General features: G+C 48.7%; 1 protein-coding gene across 5 annotated transcripts in view; it reads left to right on the forward strand.

The window, feature by feature from the left end:
• Positions 1-25,645, forward strand: part of LOC137532685 (Fc receptor-like protein 5) — a 73,335-nt gene that overhangs the window by 6,141 nt on the left and 41,549 nt on the right. For all 5 annotated transcript variants that reach the window (XM_068253498.1, XM_068253497.1, XM_068253499.1 and 2 more), the window contains one exon: positions 13,350-13,484. In XM_068253498.1, the coding sequence (XP_068109599.1) occupies positions 13,350-13,484 (135 nt within the window). The remainder of the gene's footprint in view (positions 1-13,349; positions 13,485-25,645) is intronic.

Here is a 25,645-nt window from a genome sequence, read left to right on the forward strand (position 1 = left end):
GCCGCTGCCAGCAACCCAAGACGCCCAGCTAGCAGCTAACAGGACTGGGAGCTGATCCACTTTCACAGCCATGGAGGACCCGGCTGCTGCTACTCCTGCCACGTGAGCCGCCGCTGCCTTTGCGACACAGGATACTGGACTGGGGCCGCTCCACTATCGCAGCCATGGAGGACCAGGCTGCCACTGCTACCCTTGCCGAGTCAAATCTGCTCAGGTCAGTAAGGCTGTCTCCCTGCCGCTGCCGCCACCGATGGGAACACAACACACTGCTCCACCACCAGTGGAAGCAGGGTCCTGCCTGTAGCTCATCCTACAACGCAGCCAGGCTAGCAAAGTCCGGCCTGCGCCCACACACCACTTGACCACTGTGGCCACGGTAGCAGGGCTATGCCTGTATCACACAACTCCACCACCGCGGCCAGGGAAGCAAAGGTCTTGCCTGCATCACACCACCAAGTCATTCAACAGCAAACATCACCATCAGCCCCTTCAAATCTATGCCCCCTGCCAGACATCTGTACCATCTGCTTTGATGAGGCCTGTAAGCCAGGGGCTAAATTTGCAAGCTAGGCATTGGGAGCTTGGAGGGTCAAGAACTTTCAAGGAGTTGAGGACTGTTTTTCACAACCATGGGGACGAGGGGACTCTGTGTCTATCTCTCATTTATGGGGGGGTCTGGAGTGCTGCAGAGTAGCGAGCGCCGTTCAGATTGTGGCAGGCAGCTCTGCTCGACATAGCTCTTGATCAGACCCCTCTGGTCTTTCTTCTTCAATGTGTTCTATGTAATGTTTTTGTGTAATGTTTAATATATGTTTACTGTATTTGCTTAATTTTGTGTAACGCTTAATGTATGTTTACTGTACCATCACCGACCCTGTATGTGCCAAAAATAATTCCGGGTACAATCCACCGTTGTACTTGGCGAAATAAATGATTCTGATTCTGATTCTGATTCTAAATAAGATATAAGTCCGCCCTCCAGTGGCCTCCGGCTGCACCAGTGCTCATAAGTAGTATACCTTGTGGGGATAGGGTTCAATTGTGTGAGGGCTTTCAGGTAGTGATATATCTGAACAGCTCTATAGTTCTCTGTGGGGGGTATTTAATATGTGAACAGAATGTGGGCCAATTCGGGAATTTATCATTAATGAGAAAATTTGTCAATGAGAGGAGGTTATGAGACGCCCACCAGTGGAAGGGGCGTGAGTCCAGTCCAGGAGGAAAGTCAGGGTTGCCAAGTATTGGCATTAAGACAGGTATGGTGGATTGTAATTTTTTGTTAAATCTCAATCTTTGCCAGATGGAAAGTGAGTGGGCTGATAGGGGTGATTGTCTTTTATACTTTGCCGGAGAGAGGTGCGGAGACCACTGGAGGGCCGCCAAACTAATTGGTGACAGTAGGTCATCTTCTATTTCAGCCCAGAGTGGTCTATATGAGCTTGTGCCATCTGAGCTATCTGGGCCGCTCTATAGTAGCTAAAGAGGTCAGGGACCCCCAGCCCCCCCCCCTGTCTCTGTTGAGGTACATGACTGATTGTCTGATCCTACTCTTTTTATTATTCGCAATATATTTGAAGATTGAAGTTTGGAGGTCTTTTAAGGAGGCTTTGGTTATTTGTATCGGAAGTTATCTAAATAGATAGAGAATCCTTGGCAGTAGATTCATACGTATAGATTGTATGCGTCCAGACCAGGAAACCGATGGAGAGTTCCACCTCAGCAGGTCTCCTTTCAGCTCGGACAGGACAGGTTTGTAGTTCAATGCAAAAAGATCGGACGGGTCTGTAGAAATTTTTATGCCTAGGTAGGTAATATATTTGGGTTGGTAAGATAGGCCCAGTTTGTTGGCCAAGGCCTCTGCACTAAATTTAGTGAGATTGGCAAACATTACCTCTGATTTGTTAATGTTCAAGGTGAGGCCGGAGAGTTGCCCGAATTGCTTAACTATTTGTAGTAAGTTTGGGATTGATGTGTGAGGGGAAGAAAGGGTTAAGAGTAGATCATCTGCGAATAGGTTGGCTTTGTATTCAGATTTCTTAATTTTTATGCCTTGGATGTCAATAATGGACCTAATTTTATTCGCTAAGGGCTCAATTACTAGGGCGAATATGGCTGGGGATAAGGGGCAGCCCTGCCTGGTTCCTCTCCGGATAGGTATTGGTGTAGGGGAATCAGTGGGAAGCTTCAGGTGTGCCACAGGGTTGGAGTATAGGGCGGTAACGGCATTTAAAAATGAACCACCTATGCCAGCCCTCGACATGGTGGCATGCATAAAGGTCCAGTCTATTGTGTCGAATGCCTTTTCCATGTCGAGGGATAGCAGGGCAAACGGGGCTTTGGTGGCTTTAACTAGATGTAGTATATTAATTACTTTTCTAAGGTTGTCGGGAGCCTGGCGATGGGGTACAAAACCTACCTGGTCTCTATGGGTAAGTGGACCTAGTACCTTGTTCAGCCGGGCAACCAGTATTGCTGTTAATATTTTGTAATCGATTTTTAGGAGGGATATAGGCCTATAATTTTTAATATCTAGTGGATCACGCTTAGGCTTTGGGATCACTACTATTGTAGACTGAAGAAACTCAGGTGCCGGAACTTTGCCCTCTAAGATAGAATTAAATATCTTTTTAAGATAAGGTATAAGTACTCTCTTAAATTTCTTATAATAAATAGCAGAAAAGCCATCAGGGCCCGGAGCCTTCCCGTTTTTTAATCGTTTTATGGCAAGGAAAATTTCAAGCTCTGAAATTGGGGTGTTTAGGGTCGAGGCTTTGTCTGGGAGAAGGACGGGCGTTCTTAGATTCTGAAAGAAGGCATTATTCTCAGCAACCCGAGCCTCCGCAGGTTTGGCAGTATATAGAGTTTTGTAATATTCTTGCAAATGCTGTATGTATTTTAAGTGGGTCCGAGGTAGTCACACCTTGTTTGGTTTTAATTTGTAGAATTTTGTTAGAAGAGTGGGTTTGCCTAAGTTTTCTAGCGAGCCAAGTGTTTGGTTTATTGTATTGTACGTAAACCTTAGATTTTGTCCATCTAATGGCCTTTTCGCCCGCGCCGAAAGGAGAATGCTAACCTGATTTTGTATATCTTGTATCTGCTTGTAAAGGTATCTCGAGGGGGTAGAAGCATGCGCCATCTGAAGTAGTGCTAGCTTATGTTTAAGATTGCGTTGCTTTTCATTTTTAAGTTTTTTCTTGTGGGAGGCGATTTTTATAAGGTGCCCTCTAATGGTTGGTTTGTGAGCCAACCACAGTATGTCAGGTCTAATTTGTTCCGTGTCATTACTTTTGAAGTAGTTATTTAGCTGCTCCTCAATCTCTAGTACAATTTCCCCGTCTGCTAGCAGACTTTCGTTAAGCCTCCAGGGTGGTCTAGCAATTGGTGTGGTCAAGGAGGAACATGCCGTCCAGACTATGTCATGGTCTGACCATGAGCTGATCATATGTCTTGCAAAGATTAATTTAGGTATTAAAGTTGTGGATAGTAAAATTGTGTCGATTCTCGAGTAGCTATGATGTGCCGTGGAGAAGAAAGTGTAGCTTCGTGCCGCTGGATTGTGTTCTCTCCATGAGTCCACAAGGTTATAATCCATACAAGCTTTATTCAAGGATTTGGAGAGCTGCTTTTGTCTTGATGACGGGAGTTGCTGTGATCTATCCACACTGGGATTGGGGGCGATGTTAAAGTCGCCAGCCCAGATAATAGAATAGTTTGAATAATTTTCAATTTGTTTGAGGATTGCATTAATCGGGGTTAACGGGGCTTCCGGGGGAGCGTATAAATTTATGATGCATATTTTTTGTGATTGGATAGTGCCAATTAGGATAGTATAGCATCCCTCGTCATCTGTGATAGTGTTCTCAAGAACAAAAGGAAATGTATTTTTAAGGAGCGTGATCACTCCTCTGTGCTTAGTGGATGCTGACGATAGGAAATATCTTTGATAGTGCGTGTGAAAATATTTGGGGAATGAGGTTTTTGTAAAGTGTGTCTCCTGGATACATATTACGTCAGGGGTACATTCAGTGGCGTAGTTAAGGAGCTGTGGGCCCCGATGCAAGTTTTAGAATGGGGCCCCCCCAAGCACTCTATACATAACAATTAATATGGCGCACCAAAACCTACCAATGGCAACTACAGTGTCAGAGGTGCAAGAAGGGGATGGGGAATAGTTTGTTAATGATTACCACTATTCAAAGTATCTATAGAAGTGATTATTATGCGTACAGGAGCAATAGAGAGCTAATACTGCAGTTAAGGGAGGGCCCTTTTGGGGCCCCTCTGGCCCAAGGGCCCCGATGCGGTCGCTACCTCTGCACCCCCTATTGCTACGCCCCTGGGTACATTTCTGATAGTCTAAGAAGGCTTTTCTTCTTTTTGATGGGGAATTCAGGCCCTTCGCATTATGCGATATTATATTGACTTGTGTCATGTTTTAAGCAGGTTAAAATTGCGTTTAGTAGCTATTAGGATTTTTAGTAGACCCAAGAATCCCCCCCTCCCAGGGGCCACCCTCCACCCCACCGGACCGACCAGCATCGAGTATTCCTGCATATATAACTGACATTTAAACATAAAACATGGCCAACGTGGCCCAATAACGTAGGTAGCATATTCATAAGTCAGTAGAGAGGAGAACATCCTCAAAATGATGAAGAGAGCAGAGAGCATTAATATACTACTCTCAGCTCTGTTCATGTGTGGGGGGACAGCACTGTCTGCCCCTCTGCCTCGGACATCCTGTGGAGAAAAAGTTAGTATATTATCTACATTTTAAAAAACAGTATTTCTTGTCCTGTAGCACCATCTAGTGGTTATTTCTTGCTAGGACCAGATCCTTATTTCTAGAGTAGGGAAAGGAGCAGCAAAGGCCTTTGAGTGTATGTAGGCATCCGCAAATGAAGAATGATATGAAAAAGTAAAAAATAAAGAAAAAAAATAAAAATAGAGAACTGTTTTGAAGCCTTTATAGCGATATGAGTCCTCCTAACCACGCTGTGCATGGGGGTCTGGCCAACAGCATTGAGAGGAGAACCCGGGTCAAATAATGGGGTTTAAAATGGTCCAAACGGAAACAAGAGGTTAATAGTTCCATTAGTTTTTAGATGGGGCCTCTTTCCAAGTTTCCATATGGCTCAAAAGTAAGGACCTGCGTCCAGTGTTTTTGTGCGATAGAAAGTTTATGGCCCAGAGTGTGTGGAACAGTACTCACATTTATGGCTGCGAAGGCGGGGATCCGTTTCAGAGGGAATCCATCAGGTAAGCATGGATATACCCTGTTCCGCCTAGAAAAAGATGTCTGCAGAAGCCGACCCGTGGGGCCCTAGCTTCATCTCGTAGGATAGTCCTTGGTTATGCAGGTGGGTAAAAGATCGGATCAGATGTTAGATCTTGCGGGTTGCGATGGGCGCAAGCGATGTCTTCTGGACGCCCATACCCTGGCGGGGCGCGAGGTTCTCTGTGGTAGCGAGGCGTGTGGCATCTGTTCCATCTGGATTCCCGCTTGTTCCAGGTGTCTGCGTGCCTCTTCCAAGGTGCGACTGGTGTATATAGTGCCATTATACGTAAAAATTAAAGAGAAGGGGAAACCCCATTTATATCTTACCGCTGCCTTCTGGAGAGATAGCGTGGCAGGGCGGAGGTTTCTGCGTCGCTGGATGGTTGATGGGGCCAGGTCAGCAAATAGCTGGACATTGGCTGGGGCTCCCGGTAAGGTGGTGAGGTTGCGGGCTGCTTCTAAGATCAGATCCCGTACCTCCTCATAATGCAGTTTCAGTATTACATCTTTGGGTAGGTCTGGGTTGCGAACTTTTGCAAGAGCCCGATGGATCCGGACTATGCGGAATTGGGCCGGGTCCACTTGTGGCAAGAGCGCGCTGAAGATGTTTAAGGCCGCAGGCTTTAGGTCTGTGATCGTTTCTGGTAGGCCCCTGATGCGGAGATTAGCCCTTCTACTGCGATTCTCTACATCCTCTAATTTAAGTTCCAGCAACTCAATCTTCTCTGCCTGCTGATCTATTTGTAGCTTGTCTGCCTCCTGTGCTTCAGCCATCTCATCCACTTGGTGTTCTATCTCGTCCACACGGCTCCCCAGGTCCTTGATCTGATCTGTGATATCTTTGACCGCCTCCTTCAGTTCGAGTCTAAAGACTCGTTGGATGTGTGTGATAAGATCTTCGTGATGCGGTGGTAGCTTGGGGGTCTCGTCGAGGTCTGGGTTAAACTGCGGAGGGGAGATTGGTTGCCTTTCCGGAGTTGATGGAGCGCTCCGGGAGGCCTGGCTGTGCTCGTCCGCCATCTTGGTTTTATCTGGGCGGATCCCTGTCTGTGGCGGAGATTTGCTTGTGGTAGGAGAAATGGCGTTTTTTTGCCCGTTCTTTTCCTTCCCCTTCCCTGCCATGTTGGTGAGGTAGATCCTTCCCGTTTAGGGGCTACAGGACTGCTGGTGGTCGCTGAATTTAGGGTCGGAGAGCAGCCGAGGTGCGGAGCGGCAAGGACTCCCATGCGTCCTCGTCGGCGCCGCGCATGTGCCGCATTACGATTATTTTCAGGTGAAAGGTTACCGCATTATGATTATTTTCTGGTGAAACATTGCTGCATTACGATTATTTTCTGGTGGAAACGCTGCCCATATTATGATTATTTTCTGCTTACACATTGCAGCATTATGATTATTTTCTGGTGAAACATTGCCGCATTATAATTATTTTCTGGTGTAACATTACGCATTATGAATATTTTCTGGTGAAACATTGCTGCATTACAATTACTTTCTGGTGAAATCTTGCGCCTTTACAATTATTTTCTGGTGAAACATTGCATCATTATGACTATTTTCTGGTAAAACGCTGCCCACATTACAGTTATTTTCTGGTGAAACATTGTATCATTACGATTATATTCTGGTGAAATACTGCCCACATTACGATTATTTTCTGCTGAAACATTGCTGCATTACGATTATTTTCTGGTGAAACACTGCCCACATTATGATTCTTTTCTGGTGAAACATTGCAGCATTACAATTATTTTATGGTGGAACATTGGCAGTGTTGGACTGGGAGGTGGGAAAGCTGAGGAAATCTACTTGCTGGCCAAGCAGCAGTAATCAGGTGTTGCTGCTCACAGTAAAGACTTGATGCAAGTTTATATTGGGAGTTATAATACATTCTCTTGCTTAGCCAGCAGGGGGGGGTCCTCACCTGGAGTGACAAAATGGCTAGAGGCGCCCCTGGCTGAAGTGGTAATTGGGACTCCGTATCCCAATTTAAAGAGATATAACTATAGGGATGTGAGGATGTTTGGGTGACTTTTGTGTCTGAATACACAACCCAAGCTAAAATATGATGAGGTTATGATAGGGGAAGTAAATAGCTTGCTTTGGGAGTTGCTACATATTTGTGTAACAGCTATCACAGCCTGCAGTGTCACTGACCACTGGATGGACACCACACCCAAAATAAAAGCCCTGCTAAAATTAAAATCGAGCACAGCACATCCTCAAACCAGTTGCAATGAGTAGTGTAAATTGTACAAAATAGTTTTAGGCATGGAGGCGTAGGGGTTAGCCCTCTCGCCTTGCAGCGCTGGGTCCCTGGTTTGAATCCCAGCCAGGTCAACATCTGCAAGGAGCAGGGCCGTTTTTTGCACCGTGCGGGACGGGCGACCGCACTGAGCGCAGCCTGGGAGGTGGAGGAAGGGGGGCGCATGCAGGAGGAGAGATGCTGAGACGGTGATGCGCGTTGCAGGCAAACAAAAGTACGCCAGCGCGATCACCGTCCTTCCAGTTCCCACACTCCTCCTGGGCGTCCTGCGGCTTTCTACCTCCGTTGTGACGTCAAGTACATCACATGATGATGACGCTTGATGTCTGCGTTCAGTCTGAACGCGGCGCCGATGACTCCTCCTAGGTCGCTCCTGGCTCTCTTCCCGCTGCACGCCTGTCAGTCTGTGTTCCCCTGCCAGGCGACCCCTGCGTGTGCTTTCCCCCCTGGATGGGCGCTTCTTCGGCTGGTGGTCACAGTAAGTAGAATGCTCTCTACTTGTGACCTGCCGGCTGTCACCGAGCTCAGGCTGTCCTGACTGGCTCTGTCCTTTGATTCGCCCGGGGGGAGAGGAGAGGGAGGGGGTCAGGTGGCAGGGGGTGTCTAGGGTGGCTGCCACACGTACTTTTTTTTGGGGGTGTGGGGGTCTCTCTGGCTGAGGGGGTGTTGGAGGATCTGTGCCACTTGGGGGGGGGGGGGGGGCTCTCTAGCTATGGGAGGCATGTTGGCCTATCAGTGCCTTTGTAACCTGCACTACCACCCGAGACCCCTCAGCCAACAACCCCCCTCCCCCCCTATAGCTAGAGAGCCCCCCCCCCCCCCCTTCAAGTGACACTTGCAGGTCCTCCAACACCCCTTCAGCCAGAGAGCCCCACTAGGTGCAGGTCACAATGGCACTGTGACTGGCAGGCCCCCAAGCCAGAGTTGAAATACCATACACCACCTATACTGGGAAGGGGGGGGGGGGGTGATGGGGTTCTCTGGCTGAGAGGTTTCTGAGGCAATGGAGCAATTTTGTGGTACTTGGATTCAAAATGGGGGGAGGGAGCAATACAAAAGGGTCATTATTTTACAGGAGCTGTAATTTTTGTAAATGGGTGCAAAGGAAACATCAGGCATTTAAAAAAATAGATCTATTTATCTGGTGCTTCCTCCAGCCCCTGGCGGCCTATGTTTCCCTCGCCGCAGCTCTGCTCCCAGCCAGTGTCCTGGGGTCCCCCCCCCCCCTTTCAGCATCGGTGACGCCTGCACAAGTGCGCAGCTCCAAAAGTATGCACTTGCGCAGAATGCTCCCAGCTATGGGAGCATGACCGCGAGCAATGTGGACGCTTGCATGCACTGAAGCCGCCAACATTGTCAGGTCGGTGGCTGCTACGGAGGGGACATCGGGAGTGGAGCTGTGGCGAGGGACACATAGGCTGCCGGGGACTGGAGGAAGCCCCAGCTAAGTAATATTTTTTTATTTTTTATCGCCTGATGTTTACTTTTGAGGATACATGAGGTGAAAAAAAAAATTTAACGTTTTGGCATGGGCACATATAGGGGCAGAGTCATTGTTAACGCGTGAGTTAAATATTCTTACATGCGCCAGTGAAGTTGCGTCACGTGACCTATTCATCCCTCGGGTATTTATATAGCAGTGACATCTTCTGCAGCACTGTACAGAGTACATAGTTATGTCACTGACTGTCCTCAGAGGAGCTCCCACTCTAATCCTACCATAGTCATAGTCTAATGTCCTACCATATTATTATTATGTATTTATATAGCACTGACATCTTCTGCAGCACATTACAGAGTACATAGTCATGTCACTGACTGTCCTCAGAGGAGCTCACACTCTAATCCTACCATAGTCATAGTCTAATGTCCTACCATATTATTATTATGTATTTATATAGCACTGACATCTCCTGCAGCACATTACAGAGTACATAGTCATGCCACTGACTGTCCTCAGAGGAGCTCACAATCTAACCTCTGCCATAGTTTTGTCTATGTATGTATCGTGAACTGTTTGTATTGTAGTATGGGGACAATTTTAGGAGGAAGCCAATTAACTTATCTGTATGTTTTTGAGATATGGGTGGAAACTGTAGTGCCCAGAGGAAACCCACCCAGACACAGGGAGAATATACAAACTCTGTACAAATAAGGCCCTATCTGAGATTTGAACCAGGGACCCAGTGCTGCAAGGCGAGAGAGCTAACCACAATGCCACCGTGATGCCCCCGGTAGTACTCTACTCTGCAAATGCACTCCCCGCAGAATTGATGTGCACATTGATTAATGTCTTTCACCTGTAAACCTGGTTCAGATTGTACATGAAGAATCCTCATTCTCCTGCAGAGTACCTGCACATCACTCTTACATGTACTCACAGTTACATTGCCTAGGGCCTGATCCATGTTCAGATTGTGCATGAAGAATGTGTAATAGCGGAAGAATCTCCTCATTCTCCTGCAGAGTACCTGCACATCATTCTTACATGTACCCACAGTCACATTGCCTAGGGCCTGATCCATGTTCAGATTGTGAATGAAGAATGTATAATAGAGGGGGGGGGGGGGGCGCATTTTTTGAAACTCGCCCTGGGAGAAATTTAACCTAGAAACTGCACTGGCAAGGAGTTTGTATGCTCTCCCTGTGTCTGTGGATTTCCTCCCACATCCCAAAAACAAACAGGTGGGTTAATTGGCTTCCCCATAAATTGTCCCTAGACTACGATACATACACTACAGGATACATACGGTACACAGACATATGACTATCAATTAGTGACAGGACAATATACTCTGTACAACTCAACCACAAGTTTCACCTCCTCATGTTGAAACGTGGAGGTTGACCCAGCAGCGTTTCAGTTGTTCAGCAGACGGCGATATCCTGCACACATATTACTTCAACAAATTCACTCAGTGATAGCTTAAGGAGATTTTTATGGTGCTAAATATGTTCAGTTCCACAGATAGCCCCAACCCCCCCCCCCCCCCCCCCCCAAATGCCTTCCACAGGGTCTATGCTACACCCTACCCTGGCTAGGAGCTGGAAAGCTGGTAATGAGCAGTGGAAGACCCTGCAAGAGTGGGAGTTCTTCTGGCTCACATACAGCTCCCTATACATGTCATTAGCTGGGCAGTGCTCTATAGAGGAGGGGTTCAGAGACACCCAGATCTGGTGGGGTACCCAGTAATATGAGCAAGGTTTATGGGGCTGGGGCCAACCAATCACCCCAATATTACATTAGCATCCCCACTCTGGCTAATATGTACAGCGTTCTACTGAGACCACTTACACATTTCAGTGTGGTGTGAAAGTGTCAATAAAAATTAGTTTGCCTCAATATTTTCTTATCTGACATTTGCAAGAAGTTACTAAGAATTGTACCGTCTCCAGAGGCTTTTCATATATGCACTAAGAGGAGGTTTTAATATAAAACCTAGCTTTTCTAGGTTGGTTTCTGACACCAGGGGAATCCCAGCAGCCACATAGGTTGAGGGACAAGGGGTTACATCAGGCTGGGAGAAATTGGAGGGGTTGAGGGATTCACTGACTTTTTTTCTACAATTCAACACACACACAGTGTGTGTGTGTGTGTGTGTGTGTGTGTGTGTGTGTGTGTGTGTGTGTGTGTGTGTGTGTGTGTGTGTGTGTGTGTGTGTGTCTCTTCAGAATGCTTGGCAAATGTATAGCTAGGTTTAACAAAAATGGGAGTTCAACTTAATATTTATTTAATATTAAAGGACACATCCAGGTTTTGCCATTAGCTACCGCCTAGTGCTTACCACCACATGTGTGGGGATACTTACCCTACCTCCCCAAGTCTGAGGTGGGAATAAATTCTCTATCATTGTTAGGCAGTTGAAACAAATAATTGAAACCTATGTTTCACAGGATATTGAGTTGTTTGTACACCTTACCACATGTGGTGGCAAAGCCTAAAATTGTGAAAAGTATGTGGGACTGTATGGGGGGGAAAGGGGGGGGGGGGTCTTAACATTACCTATGTAGAGGGAGTGCCCTGGATCTCATAGAGCCTTCTTGGTCCTCAATCTGTCCTGTTGTTCCAGAGCCATCCCCCAGTGAAGTTCAGCGATCGAATAACTCTTTGGCTCTCTGTGGCCAGCCTTCGAAAGTACTCACTGCCTTGAGTGCTTCCGAAGATGGCACATCCATACTGCACATGTGTGACCCTATGCCTGCAAGTGCGCAGTACAGTTACGTCTCTCTTCAGAAGTACTCAAGGATGTGAGTACGTCCGAAGACTGCCTGAGGAAGAGTGAAGAGGTATTCAACCTAGCAGGTTGAAGAACTTCAATGGGGAACAGTTCTGGAACAATAAGACTGAGAGAGAGGACCAGGAAGGATTTATGCTATCCAGAGGCTTCCCTCTACATAGATATGTATTTAACTCTTGGTTTTTTTGTGTGTGTGGGGGGGGGGGGGAAGCTTAAAGAGAACCCGAGGCGGCATTTTCAAATCTTAACCTGTTTCCAGGACCGCCTAACGCCGATTGGCGTAAAGTCTTGGGGCTGTAATTCGCATCTCATGCTCGGAGGGCGGAGCTCCGCCCCCTCTTCATTCTCTGAGCGGCTATTGCCGCTCGGGAGACTGTTAGACGACGTGATCGCCGTCTATTTACACTGTGCAGCGCTGCGATCAGCAGCAGCGCTGCACTGGGGACAGCCGTGTGACAAGGCTGTCCCCCTGGGGGACAAGAGAGCAATCGGCTCTCATAGGCAGAAGCCGATGACAGCCAATCGCCGTAATTGGCCGGCTGTGGGGAGGGAGTGAAGGGTTTTAAAGAGACAGGGTAAAAACAAAACAAAACACGAACAATAATATTTATTAAAAAAAATAAACATGGGGGAGCGATCAGACACCACCAACAGAGAGCTCTGTTGGTGGGGAGAAAAGGGGGGGGGGAATCACTTGTGTGCTGTGTTGTGCGGCCCTGCAGCTTGGCCTTAAAGCTGCAGTGGGCAATTTTACTAAAAATGGCCTGGTCACTAGGGGGGTTTAGCCCTGCAGTCCTCAAGAGGTTAATAGGGTACAGAGGCATGTCCTGTGCATAATGACAAGCCTCTGGGTAATTGTGCTGCAGCAGCCAGCCCCCCCCTCCCCCGGGCTCTGCTGTCCCCCCAGCAGAATACTGCCAGGCTAACGACAATCTGCTTGTTGCTAGCCTGCTATTTACCTGCGGCTTGTCAATCCATCAAAAGGCTCCCCCCACTGCTCCCCACCTCCGCTAGCTTCGTCCAAACCGAAGCTAAGCCGCAACCCAGGAAATACTTTCTGCGTCGATGCTGCCAGGCTAGCGACAATCTTCTTGTTGCTAGCCTGCTATTTACCTGCAGCTTGTCTATCCATCAACAAGCTCCCCCCGCTGACCCCCCGCCTCCTCTAGCTTCCTCCAATCAGAAACTAAGCTGCGACCCAGGAAGTGCTTCCTGCATCGCAGCTTAGCTTCCGATTGGAGGAAACTAGCGGAGGTCGGGAGCGATGGGGGGAGCCTGCTCCCGACCTCCGCCTGGTGGTATTTTTCTGGGGGGACAGCAGAGCCGGGAGGGAGGGAGGGGGGGAGGCTGGCGGCTGCAGCACAAGGGCACAGAGGCATGTCATTGTGCACAGGACATGCCTCGGTGTCCTATTAAGATTTAAAAATGCTGCCTCAGGTTCTCTTTAAGGTTAACTTTAATTGCTGCCAATTGTCCTGTCATGTATAACTGTTTGAAATGTATGCTGTATAGGCAAATTAAATGAACAGATTCACCAGTAATTAAGAAAATGTCCAACTTTTCACAGGAGGAACATACACCTACCTTCTCATTGTGGTCTCCATGGTTGTGGTGGTTCTGCTCCTTTTACTCATTGCTGCCACCCTGTACAAATGCCGTCAGCGACGTTCACCTGTTTTTCTTAGCCAAGAACCAATGACAGGTAATTAAACTTCCCAGTTCTTGTTGATGTGTAGTCATAGATTGTTTAACGATAAGCAATATATTAAATTTCATGTAAAAACTTCTTAAAGAGGAACTGTAACGACAAAACGGCCCCTGGGGGGTACTCACCTCGGGTGGGGGAAGCCTCAGGATCCTAATGAGGCTTCCCACGCCGTCCTGCGTCCCTCGGGGGTCTCGCTGTAGCCCTCCGTACAGCGGTGACGCAATATTTACCTTCCTGGCTCCTGCGCAGGCGCTCTGATGGCTGTCGGCGCCGAAGTAGGCGGAAATACCCGATCGCCGTCGGGTCTGCTCTACTGCGCAGGCGCAAGTTTCCGGCGCCTGCGCAGTAGAGCGGACCCGACAGAGATCGGGTATTTCCGTCTATTTCCGTGCTGAAAGTCGCCACAGCGCCCCCGCTGGAGCCAGCAAAGGTAAATATTGAACTGACAGTCGGCACAGTCGCCGGCTGTTCAGAGGGCTGCGGCGAGACCCCCGTGGGACAGAGGACGGCGTGGGAAGCCTCATTAGGATCCCGAGGCTTCCCCCACCCGAGGTGAGTACCCCCCAGGGGATGTTTTTCATGTTACAGAGTCTCTTTAAAGCTTAAAGGGACTCCGAGCTCATCTAAAAAATAAAAGTTGTACTCACCCGGGGCTTTTTCCAGCCCAGTGCTGGTTGGGAGGTCTTACGACGGCGTCCTGGCTCCTCTCCTACTCCCCGCTCCGGAATGGCTGACCGGCCGCAGCCCGGGCGACACTCGCCCGAGTGTCAGGCTGCTCCTTCCGCGTATGACGCGGCTGACATCACACGCCGGCAGCCTCGCATCATCACGGTGGCCGGCGTGGCAGTACCGCGCATGCGCGATTTAAGCACGCATGCGCGGTACTGCCACGCCGGCCGCCGTGATGACGCGAGGCGACTGGCGTGTGACGTCAGCCACGTCATACGCGGAAGGAGCAGCCCGACACTCGGGCGAGTGTCGCCCAGGCTGCGGCCGGTCAGCCATTCCAGAGCGGGGAGTAGGAGAGGAGCCAGGACGCCGTCGTGGGACCTCCCGACCAGCACTGGGCTGGAAAAAGCCCCGGGTGAGTACAACTTTTATTTTTTAGATGAGCTCGGAGTCCCTTTAGCTCCATGCAAATGTGCTTGAAGAAGCAAGTGATGCCTCTCAAAAGCATTGTCTTGTTATTGTGCTCAATAAACTAGCTGAAGTGCTGGTTAATGACTTTATTGGCGGTAAGCCAACACCTCTCTCTCCTCATTCCATTAGTTGACTCTGACTCTTTGACCATATGCACTTCTTTCATGCTTCACATATAGGGCTTGATTCACTAAACCGCGATAAGACAAATATCACATGTTATCAAAGTTATCACACACTATCAAAGTTATTACAAAGTTATCACACGCTATCAAAGTGATCACAAAGTTATCACATGCTATCAATGTTAATACGCCTTATCAGAGTAGCATAGTGAGCGCTACGAACCCGCAGGGGCTCAGGGCAGGATGGGCTTGATTCACAAAGCGGTGATAACCCAGTTATCATGCCTAAAAGACTTTAGGCGTGATGACCTTTTCACCACTGAGTTATCACTGCTTTTTCCTGCTCTTCGCGCGAAGTTACCGCGCGTACGCGCGTGAGCGCGCGCGCAAAGTCCCATAGGGTTTAATGGGAGCTTCGCGCGAAGCGTCGGGTGCTGCGCGCGCACTTACGCGCGTACGCGCGTACGCGCGGTAACTTCGCGCGAGTTTTTTTCTTATCACGCCTAAAGTGAGTTTAGGCGTGATAAGGGGCTTTTCACTGGCGTGCAAACACTTTGCACCGCTTTGTGAATCAAGCCCGATGAGTGCCATTGCCAATTAGCAGGCATAAGTCCGTAGCGCTCGCTATGCTACTCTGATAAGGTGCTTGATTCACTAAACCGTGATAACTGATATCACGGTCGAGCTAACGTTTTGCGTGCGTTAAAATGCGCATAACGTTTTTCATGTGCAAACCCGAAGGGCTTGATTCAATAAACCATGATAACTGATATCACGGCCATTTTTGTGTGCATTTTCGCAAATTTTCGCACAAAGATGATTGCGCTTTTGCACGAAAATTTGTGATTGTGTGCAAAATTTTATGTTAGCAAAAAAATCGCAATCGCGCAAAAACAGGGAAACCCGCGCGAAAACAGCCATGATATGAGTTATCATGGTTTAGTGAATCAAGCCCAAAAAACGTTATGGGCGTTTTAATGCGCACAGAACAATAGCGTGACCGTGATATCAGTTATCACGGTTTAGTGAATCAAGCCCAAGGCGTGTTAACTTTGATAGCGTGTAATAACTTTGTGATAACTTTGATAGCATGTGATAACTTTAATAACGTGTAACATTTGTCTTATCACGGTTTAGTGAATCAAGCCAATTGTATTTATTCATTTCCGGGTGAAAGTTCACATCCTGAGTGACATCAGGAAGCGAAAAAACAAATCGCTCTGCAAAAATGCTTAGAAAAGCGCTTTTCTAGGCGCAGAGAGCAGCAAAAAGCGGAGGCAAAAACTCTTAATAAATCGCTCAGCACTTGTGATAGCACTGGCAATTTAAATTTATGATGTGAACAAGAGTTACAACTTTTACTTTTTCTCCATCAATTTGTAGATTGATCATTGGGGCAGATGACAGTTCTAACCAGTGGTGCTCGAATGTACCCAAATTCGATTCGAGTACATTCAAATTCGGGTCGGGGTCAAATTCGGATTCGGCCGTGATCACGCCCATCGAATTTGATTAAAATTCGAGTCGTGATTGGTAATTGAATTCAGTTAATAGTCGCAATCACGAATTCGGATGGCCTTAAAGCAATTTTTTTTAAAGGTAAATCACAATTAAATAGGTGTAATTTAAAAAAAAAATTTAAAACCTTTTTTTTTTTCATTTCTTGTTTATTCTTCTTCAACGTCTTCACCTTCTTTTTCTTCTCTCCATCTTTTTCTTCACAGTCTTCTTTTTCTGTTTTACCATTTTCTTTCTCATCACCATCATCTTCATCATCTTCTTCTTCACTGGCACCTGGTTCTTCTCCTTCTTTTTCTTCTTCTTCTTCTTCTTCTCCTGGTTCTTCTTCTTCTTCTCCTGGTTCTTCTTCTTCTTCTCCTGGTTCTTCTTCTTCTTCCTTTTCTTCACCATCTTTTTTTTTTTTTTTGTGTTCATACTCTTTCTCTTGTACCCAACTTATTGTTTTTTCCCTTACAGGACTCAAGTGTTGTAAAAATTTTCTTCAACAGCATAGCTAAATTTGTGGCGTAATAGCTAGTGGCGCATGGCAGAAGCGCATAATTCTGCGGACCTTGGAGGTGGGAACACAGACAGCAGGAGGTTAAATACAGAAGCAGCAGGAGGGACGTTTGGCAGCAGGCAATGTAATGGGCCATGGTCCCTAGCGTTGGTACCATGGCTGTAGTAATAAACACCAACAGCAGGAGGTTCCGGACAGCAGTCTTGAAGCCCACATTGTGTTCAATACACAACTGGGGCAGCACAGTTTTCAACCCAGACACTTCAGAAATATATATATATATATTTTTTTTTAAAACAAAAAATTTAGCTATTGTAGTGGCGTAATAGCTAGTGGCGCATGGCAGCAGCACAAAATTCTGTAGAACCTGGCGGTGAGAACACAGACAGCAGGAGGTTAAATACAGCAGCAGCAGGAGGAGGAGGAGTGAGGTTTGGCAGCAGGCAATGTAACGGGTCATGGTCCCTAGCGTTGGTACCGCAGCTGTAGTAATAAACACCAACAGCAGGAGGTTCCGGACAGCAGTAATGAAGCCAACATTGTGTTCAATACACAACTGGGACAGCACAGTTTTCAACCCAGACACCTCAGAAATATATATATATATATATATATTTTTTTTTTTAAAACAAAAAAATGTAGCTATTGTAGTGGTGTAATAGCTAGTGGCGCATAATTCTGTGGACCCTTGTGGTGGGAACACAGACAGCAGGAGGTTAAATACAGCAGCAGCAGAAGGATGAGGAGGAGGTGTGATGTGTGGCAGCAGGCAATGTAATGGGCCATGGTACCTAGCGTTGGTATCACTGCTGTAGTAATAAACATCAACAGCAGGAGGTTATGGACAGCAGTCGTGAAGCCCACATTGTGTTCAATACACAACTGGGACAGCACAGTTTTCAACCCAGACACCTCAGAAATATATATATTTTTTTTTTTAAACAAAAAATGTAGCTATTGTAGTGGCGTAATAGCTAAAGGTGCATAATTCTGTTGACCCTGGCGGTGGGAACACAGACAGCAGGAGGTTAAATACAGCAGGATGAGGAGGAGGAGTGACGTGTGGCAGCAGGCAATGTAACGGGCGATGGTACCTAGCGTTGGTACCACAGCTGTAGTAATAAACACCAACAGCAGGAGGTTCCGGACAGCAGTCGTGTAGCCCACATTGTGTCCAATACACAAGTGGGACAGCACAGTTTTCAACCCAGAAACCTCAGAAATATATGATTTTTTTTAAAACAAAAAATGTAGCTATTGTAGTGGCGTAATAGCTAGTGGCACATGGCAGCAGCGCAAAGTTCTGTGGACCCTGGCAGTGAGAACACAGACAGCAGGATGTTAAATACAGCAGCAGGAGGAGGAGTGATGTTTGGCAGCAGGCAATGTAACGGGCCATGGTCCCTAGCGTTGGTATCACGGCTGTAGTAATAAACACCAACAGCAGAAGGTTCCGGACAGCAGTCGTGAAGCCCCCATTGTGTCCAATACACAAGTGGGAAATCACAGTTTTCAACCCAGACACCTCAGAAATATATATATATATTTTTTAACAAAAGATGTAGCTATTGTAGTGGCGTAATAGCTAGTGGCGCATGGCAGCAGCACAAAATTCTGTGGAACCTGGCGGTGAGAACACAGACAGCAGGAGGTTAAATACAGCAGCAGGAGGAGGAGTGATGTTTGGCAGCAGGCAATGTAACGGGTCATGGTCCCTAGCGTTGGTACCGTGGCTGTAGTAATAAACACCAACAGCAGGAGGTTCCGGACAGCAGTCATGAAGCCCACATTGTGTTCAATACACAACTGGGAAAGCACAGTTTTCAACCCAGACACCTCAGAAATATATATATATTTTTTTTTAAAACAAAAAATGTAGCTATTGTAGTGGCGTAATAGCTAGTGGTGCATAATTCTGTGGACCCTTGTGGTGGGAACACAGACAGCAGGAGGTTAAATACAGCAGCAGCAGAAGGAGGAGGAGGAGGAGTGATGTGTGGCAGCAGGCAATGTAACGGGCCATGGTACCTAGCGTTGGTATCACTGCTGTAGTAAGGAACATCAACAGCAGGAGGTTATGGACAGCAGTCGTGAAGCCCACATTGTGTTCAATACACAACTGGGACAGCACAGTTTTCAACCCAGACACCTCAGAAATATATATATATTTTTTTTTTTAAAACAAAAAATATAGCTATTGTAGTGGCGTAATAGCTAAAGGTGTATAATTCGGTGGACCCTGGCGGTGGGAACACAGACTGCAGGAGGTTAAATACAGCAGGATGAGGAGGAGGAGTGACGTGTGGCAGCAGGCAATGTAACAGGCCATGGTCCCTAGCGTTGGAACCACGGCTGTAGTAATAAACACCAACAGCAGAAGGTTCCGGACAGCAGTCGTGAAGCCCCCATTGTGTCCAATACACAAGTGGGAAATCACAGTTTTCAACCCAGACACCTCAGAAATATATATATTTTTTTAATAAAAAATGTAGCTATTGTAGTGGAGTAATAGCTAGTGGCGCATCACAGCAGCACAAAATTCTGTGGAACCTGGCGGTGAGAACAGACAGCAGGAGGTTAAATACAGCAGCAGCAGGAGGAGGAGTGACGTTTGGCAGCAGGCAATATAAAGGGCCATGGTCCCTAGCGTTGGTAGCACGGCTGTAGTAATAAACACCAACAGCAGGAGGTTCCGGACAGCAGTCGTGAAGCCCACATTGTGTCCAATACACAAGTGGGACAGCACAGTTTTCCACCCAGAAACCTCAGAAATATATATATTTTTTAACAAAAAATGTAGCTATTGTAGTGGCGTAATAGCTAGTGGCGCATGGCAGCAGCACAAAATTCTGTGGAACCTGGCGGTGAGAACACGGACAGCAGGAGGTTAAATACAGCAGCAGCAGCAGGAGGAGTGACGTTTGGCAGCAGGCAATGTAACGGGCCATGGTCCCTAGCGTTGGTACCACAGCACCTACAAAAAACCAGGCCAAATTAGCAGAGGACTGAAGGTTGATGTTGTTAAAAAATAATTGCCAGGCATCTCATGTCCTCCTGTCGCCAACAACAGGTGCATGGAACGTGCTTTCAATCCAGGCCTGGTTGATCTTCAAAAATGTGAGTCTGTCCACGGACTCTGTGGACAGACGAGAGCGCTTCTCGGTGCCACTAGCCACACTGAAGCACCTCTCGGACAGCACGCTGGAAGGGGGGCAAGACAGGACTTCCAGGGCGTACTGCACCAGCTTACTCCAGATCTGCAATAGTGTTGGGCGAACAGTGTTCGCCACTGTTCGGGTTCTGCAGAACATCACCCTGTTCGGGTGATGTTCGAGTTCGGCCGAACACCTGGTGGTGTTCGGCCAAACTGTTCGGGGTTCGCCGAACTGCTGAATGCATGGCCGAACAGGGCCCCTGTTCGGCCGAACAGGGCCCTGTTCGGCCGAATACTGCCCCCCATGGGGTCGCAGGCATAAGGGGGGAGCATGCCCCGATCGCGGGGGGGGTCGGAAATTCCCCCCACCCCCTCCGCTAGCGCTCCCCCCTCTGCCCGCTTCCCCATACAAAAAGTTTAAAGCAAGTTAAATAGTACCTGGTGGCACTGGCTGGCAGTGGAGTGAGGAGGAGGAGGAGTCCGAGTAGCAGAGTGACGTTGAGGCCGGGCAGCGGGCGGTTCAGCGCTAGTACCCTTGTGGTACTTCCGCCCTTTCTCTGACCTCACGTCCTCGTATGCGTCATCACGCAGAGGACGTGAGGTCAGAGAAAGGGCGGAAGTACCACAAGGGTACTAGCGCTGAACCGCCCGCTGCCCGGCCTCAACGTCACTCTGCTACTCGGACTCCTCCTCCTCCTCACTCCACTGCCAGCCAGTGCCACCAGCCCAGGTACTATTGAACTTGCTTTAAACTTTTTTTATGGGGAAGCGGGCGGAGGGGGGAGCGCTAGCGGAGGGGGTGGGGGGAATTTCCGACCCCCCCCCCCCCGCGACCGGGGCATGCTCCCCCCTTATGCCTGCGACCCCATAGGGCCCCCAAAATGGGCATGTTCGGGGGTCCCATTGACTCCCATTGAGTTCGGCGTTCGGGCCGAACATGCCGAACATCTGGCCCATGTTCGGCCTGTTCGGCCCGAACCCGAACATCCAGGTGTTCGCCCAACACTAATCTGCAAGCGCTCAACCCAGTACTCCAAGGGGTCCACAGGCTCCTCACGGTGTCAAGCCCACTGAAGGACCCCATGTAGTCGGCCAGTCGGCCACCATCCGGGTGAGGCGCTGGCTGTGACTTTGAGAGGAGGATGCTGCTGCACGTACCTCCTCTCTCGGCTGTTCTACAATCATGTAGAGTGCCTTTGTCAAGGACACAGCAGGTCTCCTGGGTGCCTGATGCTGCTGCTTGCTTGCAGGCACCGGCTGCTGGGCTGGTTGGACAGGGAGAGAGGGGGTGGAAGGCTGGGGGAAGGCTACCTCCAATCGCCGAACAAGGATCTCCTGCAACTCCCTTGTTCGCTGTTCACGGTCTCCAGCAGGCAGGAACTGAGCCACCTTCCCCCTCAGCTGTGGGTCCAGGATCATGCTGATGCAGGCGTCCTCCCGAGCTTGCATCTGCTTAACCCTGGGGTCTGTGCGCAGGCACCGCAGCATGTGCCCTGCCATGGTGAACAGGGCGGGCCGTCCAGCAGAGACATCAGGGTCAGTGGCCACAACGCTGTCATCCTCCTCTGGCCCCTGAGCCTCTTCCTCCTCTCTCCAACCTCTCACATGCCCTGTCCAGCAGACCAACAAAGGGCAGAGGGATGCCCATTCCTCGCTCATCAGGTTGGTTCCCTGCAGGAAGGGAGCCAACACGAAGCAGACCTGCTGCATCTGCCCCCACTGTGCGTTGGAAAGGAGCTGGAGTTTGGTGGTGCCGGCAAGAGTGGCCACCAGAATGTAGCGGTTGACAGCCCTCCTCTGCTCAACCAACCGCTCCAACATAGCCAGGGTGGCATTCCAGCGAGTTGGCACATTAATCACATGCCGGCGTCGTGGCAGGCCCTTGTGCTGCTGCAGGTCGGCCAGGTTTGCTGTGGCAGGGGCTGAGCGGCGGAAACTCCGAACAATTTTCCTTGCTGCTTTCAAAAGATTGTCCATCCGCTGGTAGGTGCACAGGAACTTCTGCACCACCAGGTTCAAGACGTGGGCCAAGCATGGGACGTGGATCAAGTGTCCCCCGTTGATGGCAGACAGCAGGTTGGCCACATTGTTGGACACCACCATCCTGACTGAGGCCTCTGGGGGTCAGCCACGTCTCCTCCTGCTCCCTGAGTTTCAGAAGGACGTTACCTGCCGTCAGTTGGGTCTTCCCAGGGCTGACCATCTCCAGCAGCGCTTGGCAGTGGTGGGCCTTCACGCTGCTGCTGAGGCGGGTTCGCTTGGTGGCGGGAGCTGCTGCTTCTCCCCTGACCCAGCGTGGTAGGCACCACATAGTGGGCGACTGGTGCTGCTGCTGCTGATGCGCCCGAGGATGGACCTGCTGCTTCCTCGCTGGTGCATTCCACTAGGCTGACCCAGCGGACCATGAAGGACATGTAGCGGTCTGTCCCAAAATGGCTGCTCCATGAATCCATGGTGACATGGATCCGCTCACTCACGGCGTGATCGATCGCGCAGCCCATGTTTGCCATTGCAAACCAGTGCAGTGCTCAGATCGCCGTGTGAGAGAAGTAGTGGCGGCTGGGGGGGGGGGGGGGGGGGGGGAAGAGCAGTGAGTTTCTGTGCTCCTGCTGCTGAATGAGCAGGAGGGTGGGATGCTGCTGCTAAAGGCTGTGCAGTGGCTGTCTGGCTCTGACCAATGCCTGCACAACTGTCCTTCAGCTTCAGAAACTCACTGTAGTCCTACAAATGTTTGGTCTCCAAGTGGGTCTGCAGGCACGAGGTACCCAACTTGTTCAGATCGCGACCTCTGCTCAGGCTGGCACCGCAACTGTGGCAAATGGCATGAGCCTTGTCATCAACGAACACAGTGAAATACCTCCAGACTGGGGATTTCAACTTGCCCTTCAAGCTTGAGGGCTGAGGAGCTTTTTGCCTTTGGAAATCTGTTTTTTTTTTGGAGGAGCTTTGGTGCGGGTGTTGGTGGTAGCGGCTAAAGCAGCAGGCTGTGGCTCCTGCCTTCCACGCCCTGTGCTGGCCGCCATGCTGCTGCTGCTCCTCTGTGCCAGAGATGCCTCCTCCTCCGATTACGAGCTGACTTCAACCAACTGTGCTGTTGGTGGCACATAGGGATGGTCCCCCACCTCATCATTATCATCATCATCCCCAAACATCTCCTCTGAGCCCTCAACCAACTCCTCTGCCCCAACATCCCCTACATCAGGCCCCTCCTACTCATGAAATTTTGGTTGTTGTGCGCCAACAACAAACCCCTCCACCTCATACTCCTCCTCCTTGCATGCCCCCATCATCTCCTCCTCAAACTGGGCAACCACATCCCTCAAAACACTCGTGGTCCCTGGTGTAAAGAGTGCGCTCATTGAGGGTAGGCTGGTCGCTGGGGTCGACGTGACATCAAGCGGTGGTGGAGGCCTGCTGCGGACCGGAGTGCTGGTGGTGGTGGCACTGGTCTCGCTGGTGCTGGAGGTCTGGCTAGAAACGGTGGCTTGCTGCTACACCATCATTTCCACGACAGCCTGTACCTGACTCTCTGCAATGGGCCGGGGGCAACGACCCGGGGAAAAGATGGCCGCAACACGCTGCTGCTGCGCCTCTGCTCCCTCCTCCACAGCTGTGCGGTCAGTGGCTGGCGGCGGACCAGTCACAGACCTGCTGGGGCTGGCAGTGGCTGCAGCAATGACGCTGCCTCTCCTGGTGGTGCCTCGCCATCTACCTCTGCCAGTCATTGTACAATTATACAAATACAATAAGGGAAATGGTGTAAACTTTAATAAAGAGTCTGGGTTGGTGGTGACTGGTGAGTGACAACAAAAAATGTAAGTTTTTTTTTTTTTTAATAGTAGTAGTACTACTAACAGTAGTGTAGTCTACAGTAGTCGATAACTAACTCGTGTTACAGACAGTGACAATAAAAGTTTGTCACACACGGACGCAATCAATAGGGTCGGGCAGATGACAGTCACAGATCACAACAGATGCTGGCCTGGCCTAGTGGTCTGTGAAGCAACTATTACACAGTAGTAGACTAGTAGTGAAGCCTGCGGCACTAAATAAACTCACAGACTATAGTAGTGCAAATTAAGTAAACTAGTACGTAGGTAACAACTAACTATAATCCCTAGTAGTACTGTAGTAGTCGATAACTAACTCGTGTGACAGACAGTGACAATAAGTCTGTCACACACGGATGCAATCAATAGGGTCGGGCAGATGACAGTCACAGATAACAACAGATGATGGCCTGGCCTAGTGGTCACTGGCCTGTTAAGTAACTATTACACAGTAGTAGACTAGTAGTGAAGCCTGCAGCACTAAATAAACTTACAGGCTATAGCAGTACAAATTAAGTAAATTAGTATGTAGGTAACAACTACTACTAACTAAAATCCCTAGCAATAGTGTAGTGTATACAGTAGTCGATAACTCACTCATGTGACAGACAGTGAGTGACAATAAAAGTCTGTCACACACGGATGCAATCAATAGGGTCGGGCAGATGACAGTCACAGATCACAACAGATGCTGGCCTGTGAAGTAACTATTTACACAGTACTGAAGCTAATAAACTAACAGACTAACAGTAGAAATTTTGTAAACTAGTACTAGTACACAACTAACTATAATCCCTAGTAGTAGACGATAACTGACTCGTGTGACAGACAGTGAGTGACAATAAAAGTCTGTCACACACGGATGCAATCAGATGACAGTCACAGATCACAACAGATGCTGGCTTGTGAAGTAACTATTGCACAGTACTGAAGCTAATAAACTCACAGACTAACAGTAGAAATTAAGTAAACTAGTACTAGTACACAACTAACTATAATCCCTAACCTACCTAAGCTAGTAGGCTAAGGCTACCTAGGCTCTGCACACAGATCTCACACTAGCCTAGCACAGTATACAGTACACTACACTAGCTGACTGAACTATAACAATCAAATCACTAGCTAACTATAAATCAATATTATCAATGTGTTCAGAATGTGTTTAGGATGTAAAATGCTGGGTTTAGCACAAGAAAAGCACTTGCTCAGACACGCAGCAGCACTGGAGGTGCTCTCAGTACCGCACAGTCATAAGCAAGGACGGGTTCCACAACATGGCCGCCGCCTTATATAGAAGAGGGGAGGGCCAGGCTCCACTCCTCTGATTGGTTGCTAGGGCCTCGGCAGGGGGCCTTCTGATTGGCCTAATGACGTCATCACCTGCATACCGAAGCCAAATTCGTGCTCACGCGTTAACACCCGTGATCACAGCCGAATTCGAGATTGACCATTCGGGTACATTTGACTTCGAATTCGGGAGCAGTATCGCTCTTCGAATCCGAGGTCGGCAATCATGAAAATCTTCCCGGTAAATTCGAATTTGCGATCTCTGGAGAGCACCACTGGTTCTCCAGAGTTCTGTGGTTTGCATATAGACTCCTCAAAAGGAAAATGAGGTGGCCTAGTACCCCCATTTCCATAAGCTTCTGCCACAGTCTATCATGATCTAAATAGTCGAAAGCTTTTGAATACTCTATAAAGCAAAAGTAGACATTCTTCTGGAATTTCCTTACTTTCTCTATTATCCATCAATTGATGGTGATATGGTCCCTTCTACATCTCCCTCTTCTAAAACCAGCTTACACATCTGGCAGCTCTCGCTCCATATATTGTTGCAATCTGGCTTGGAGATTTTTGAGCATTACCTTGCTAGAATGCCAGGGCAA

This window comes from Hyperolius riggenbachi, chromosome 9, assembly GCF_040937935.1.
Source record: "Hyperolius riggenbachi isolate aHypRig1 chromosome 9, aHypRig1.pri, whole genome shotgun sequence".
Lineage (NCBI taxonomy): Eukaryota > Metazoa > Chordata > Amphibia > Anura > Hyperoliidae > Hyperolius > Hyperolius riggenbachi.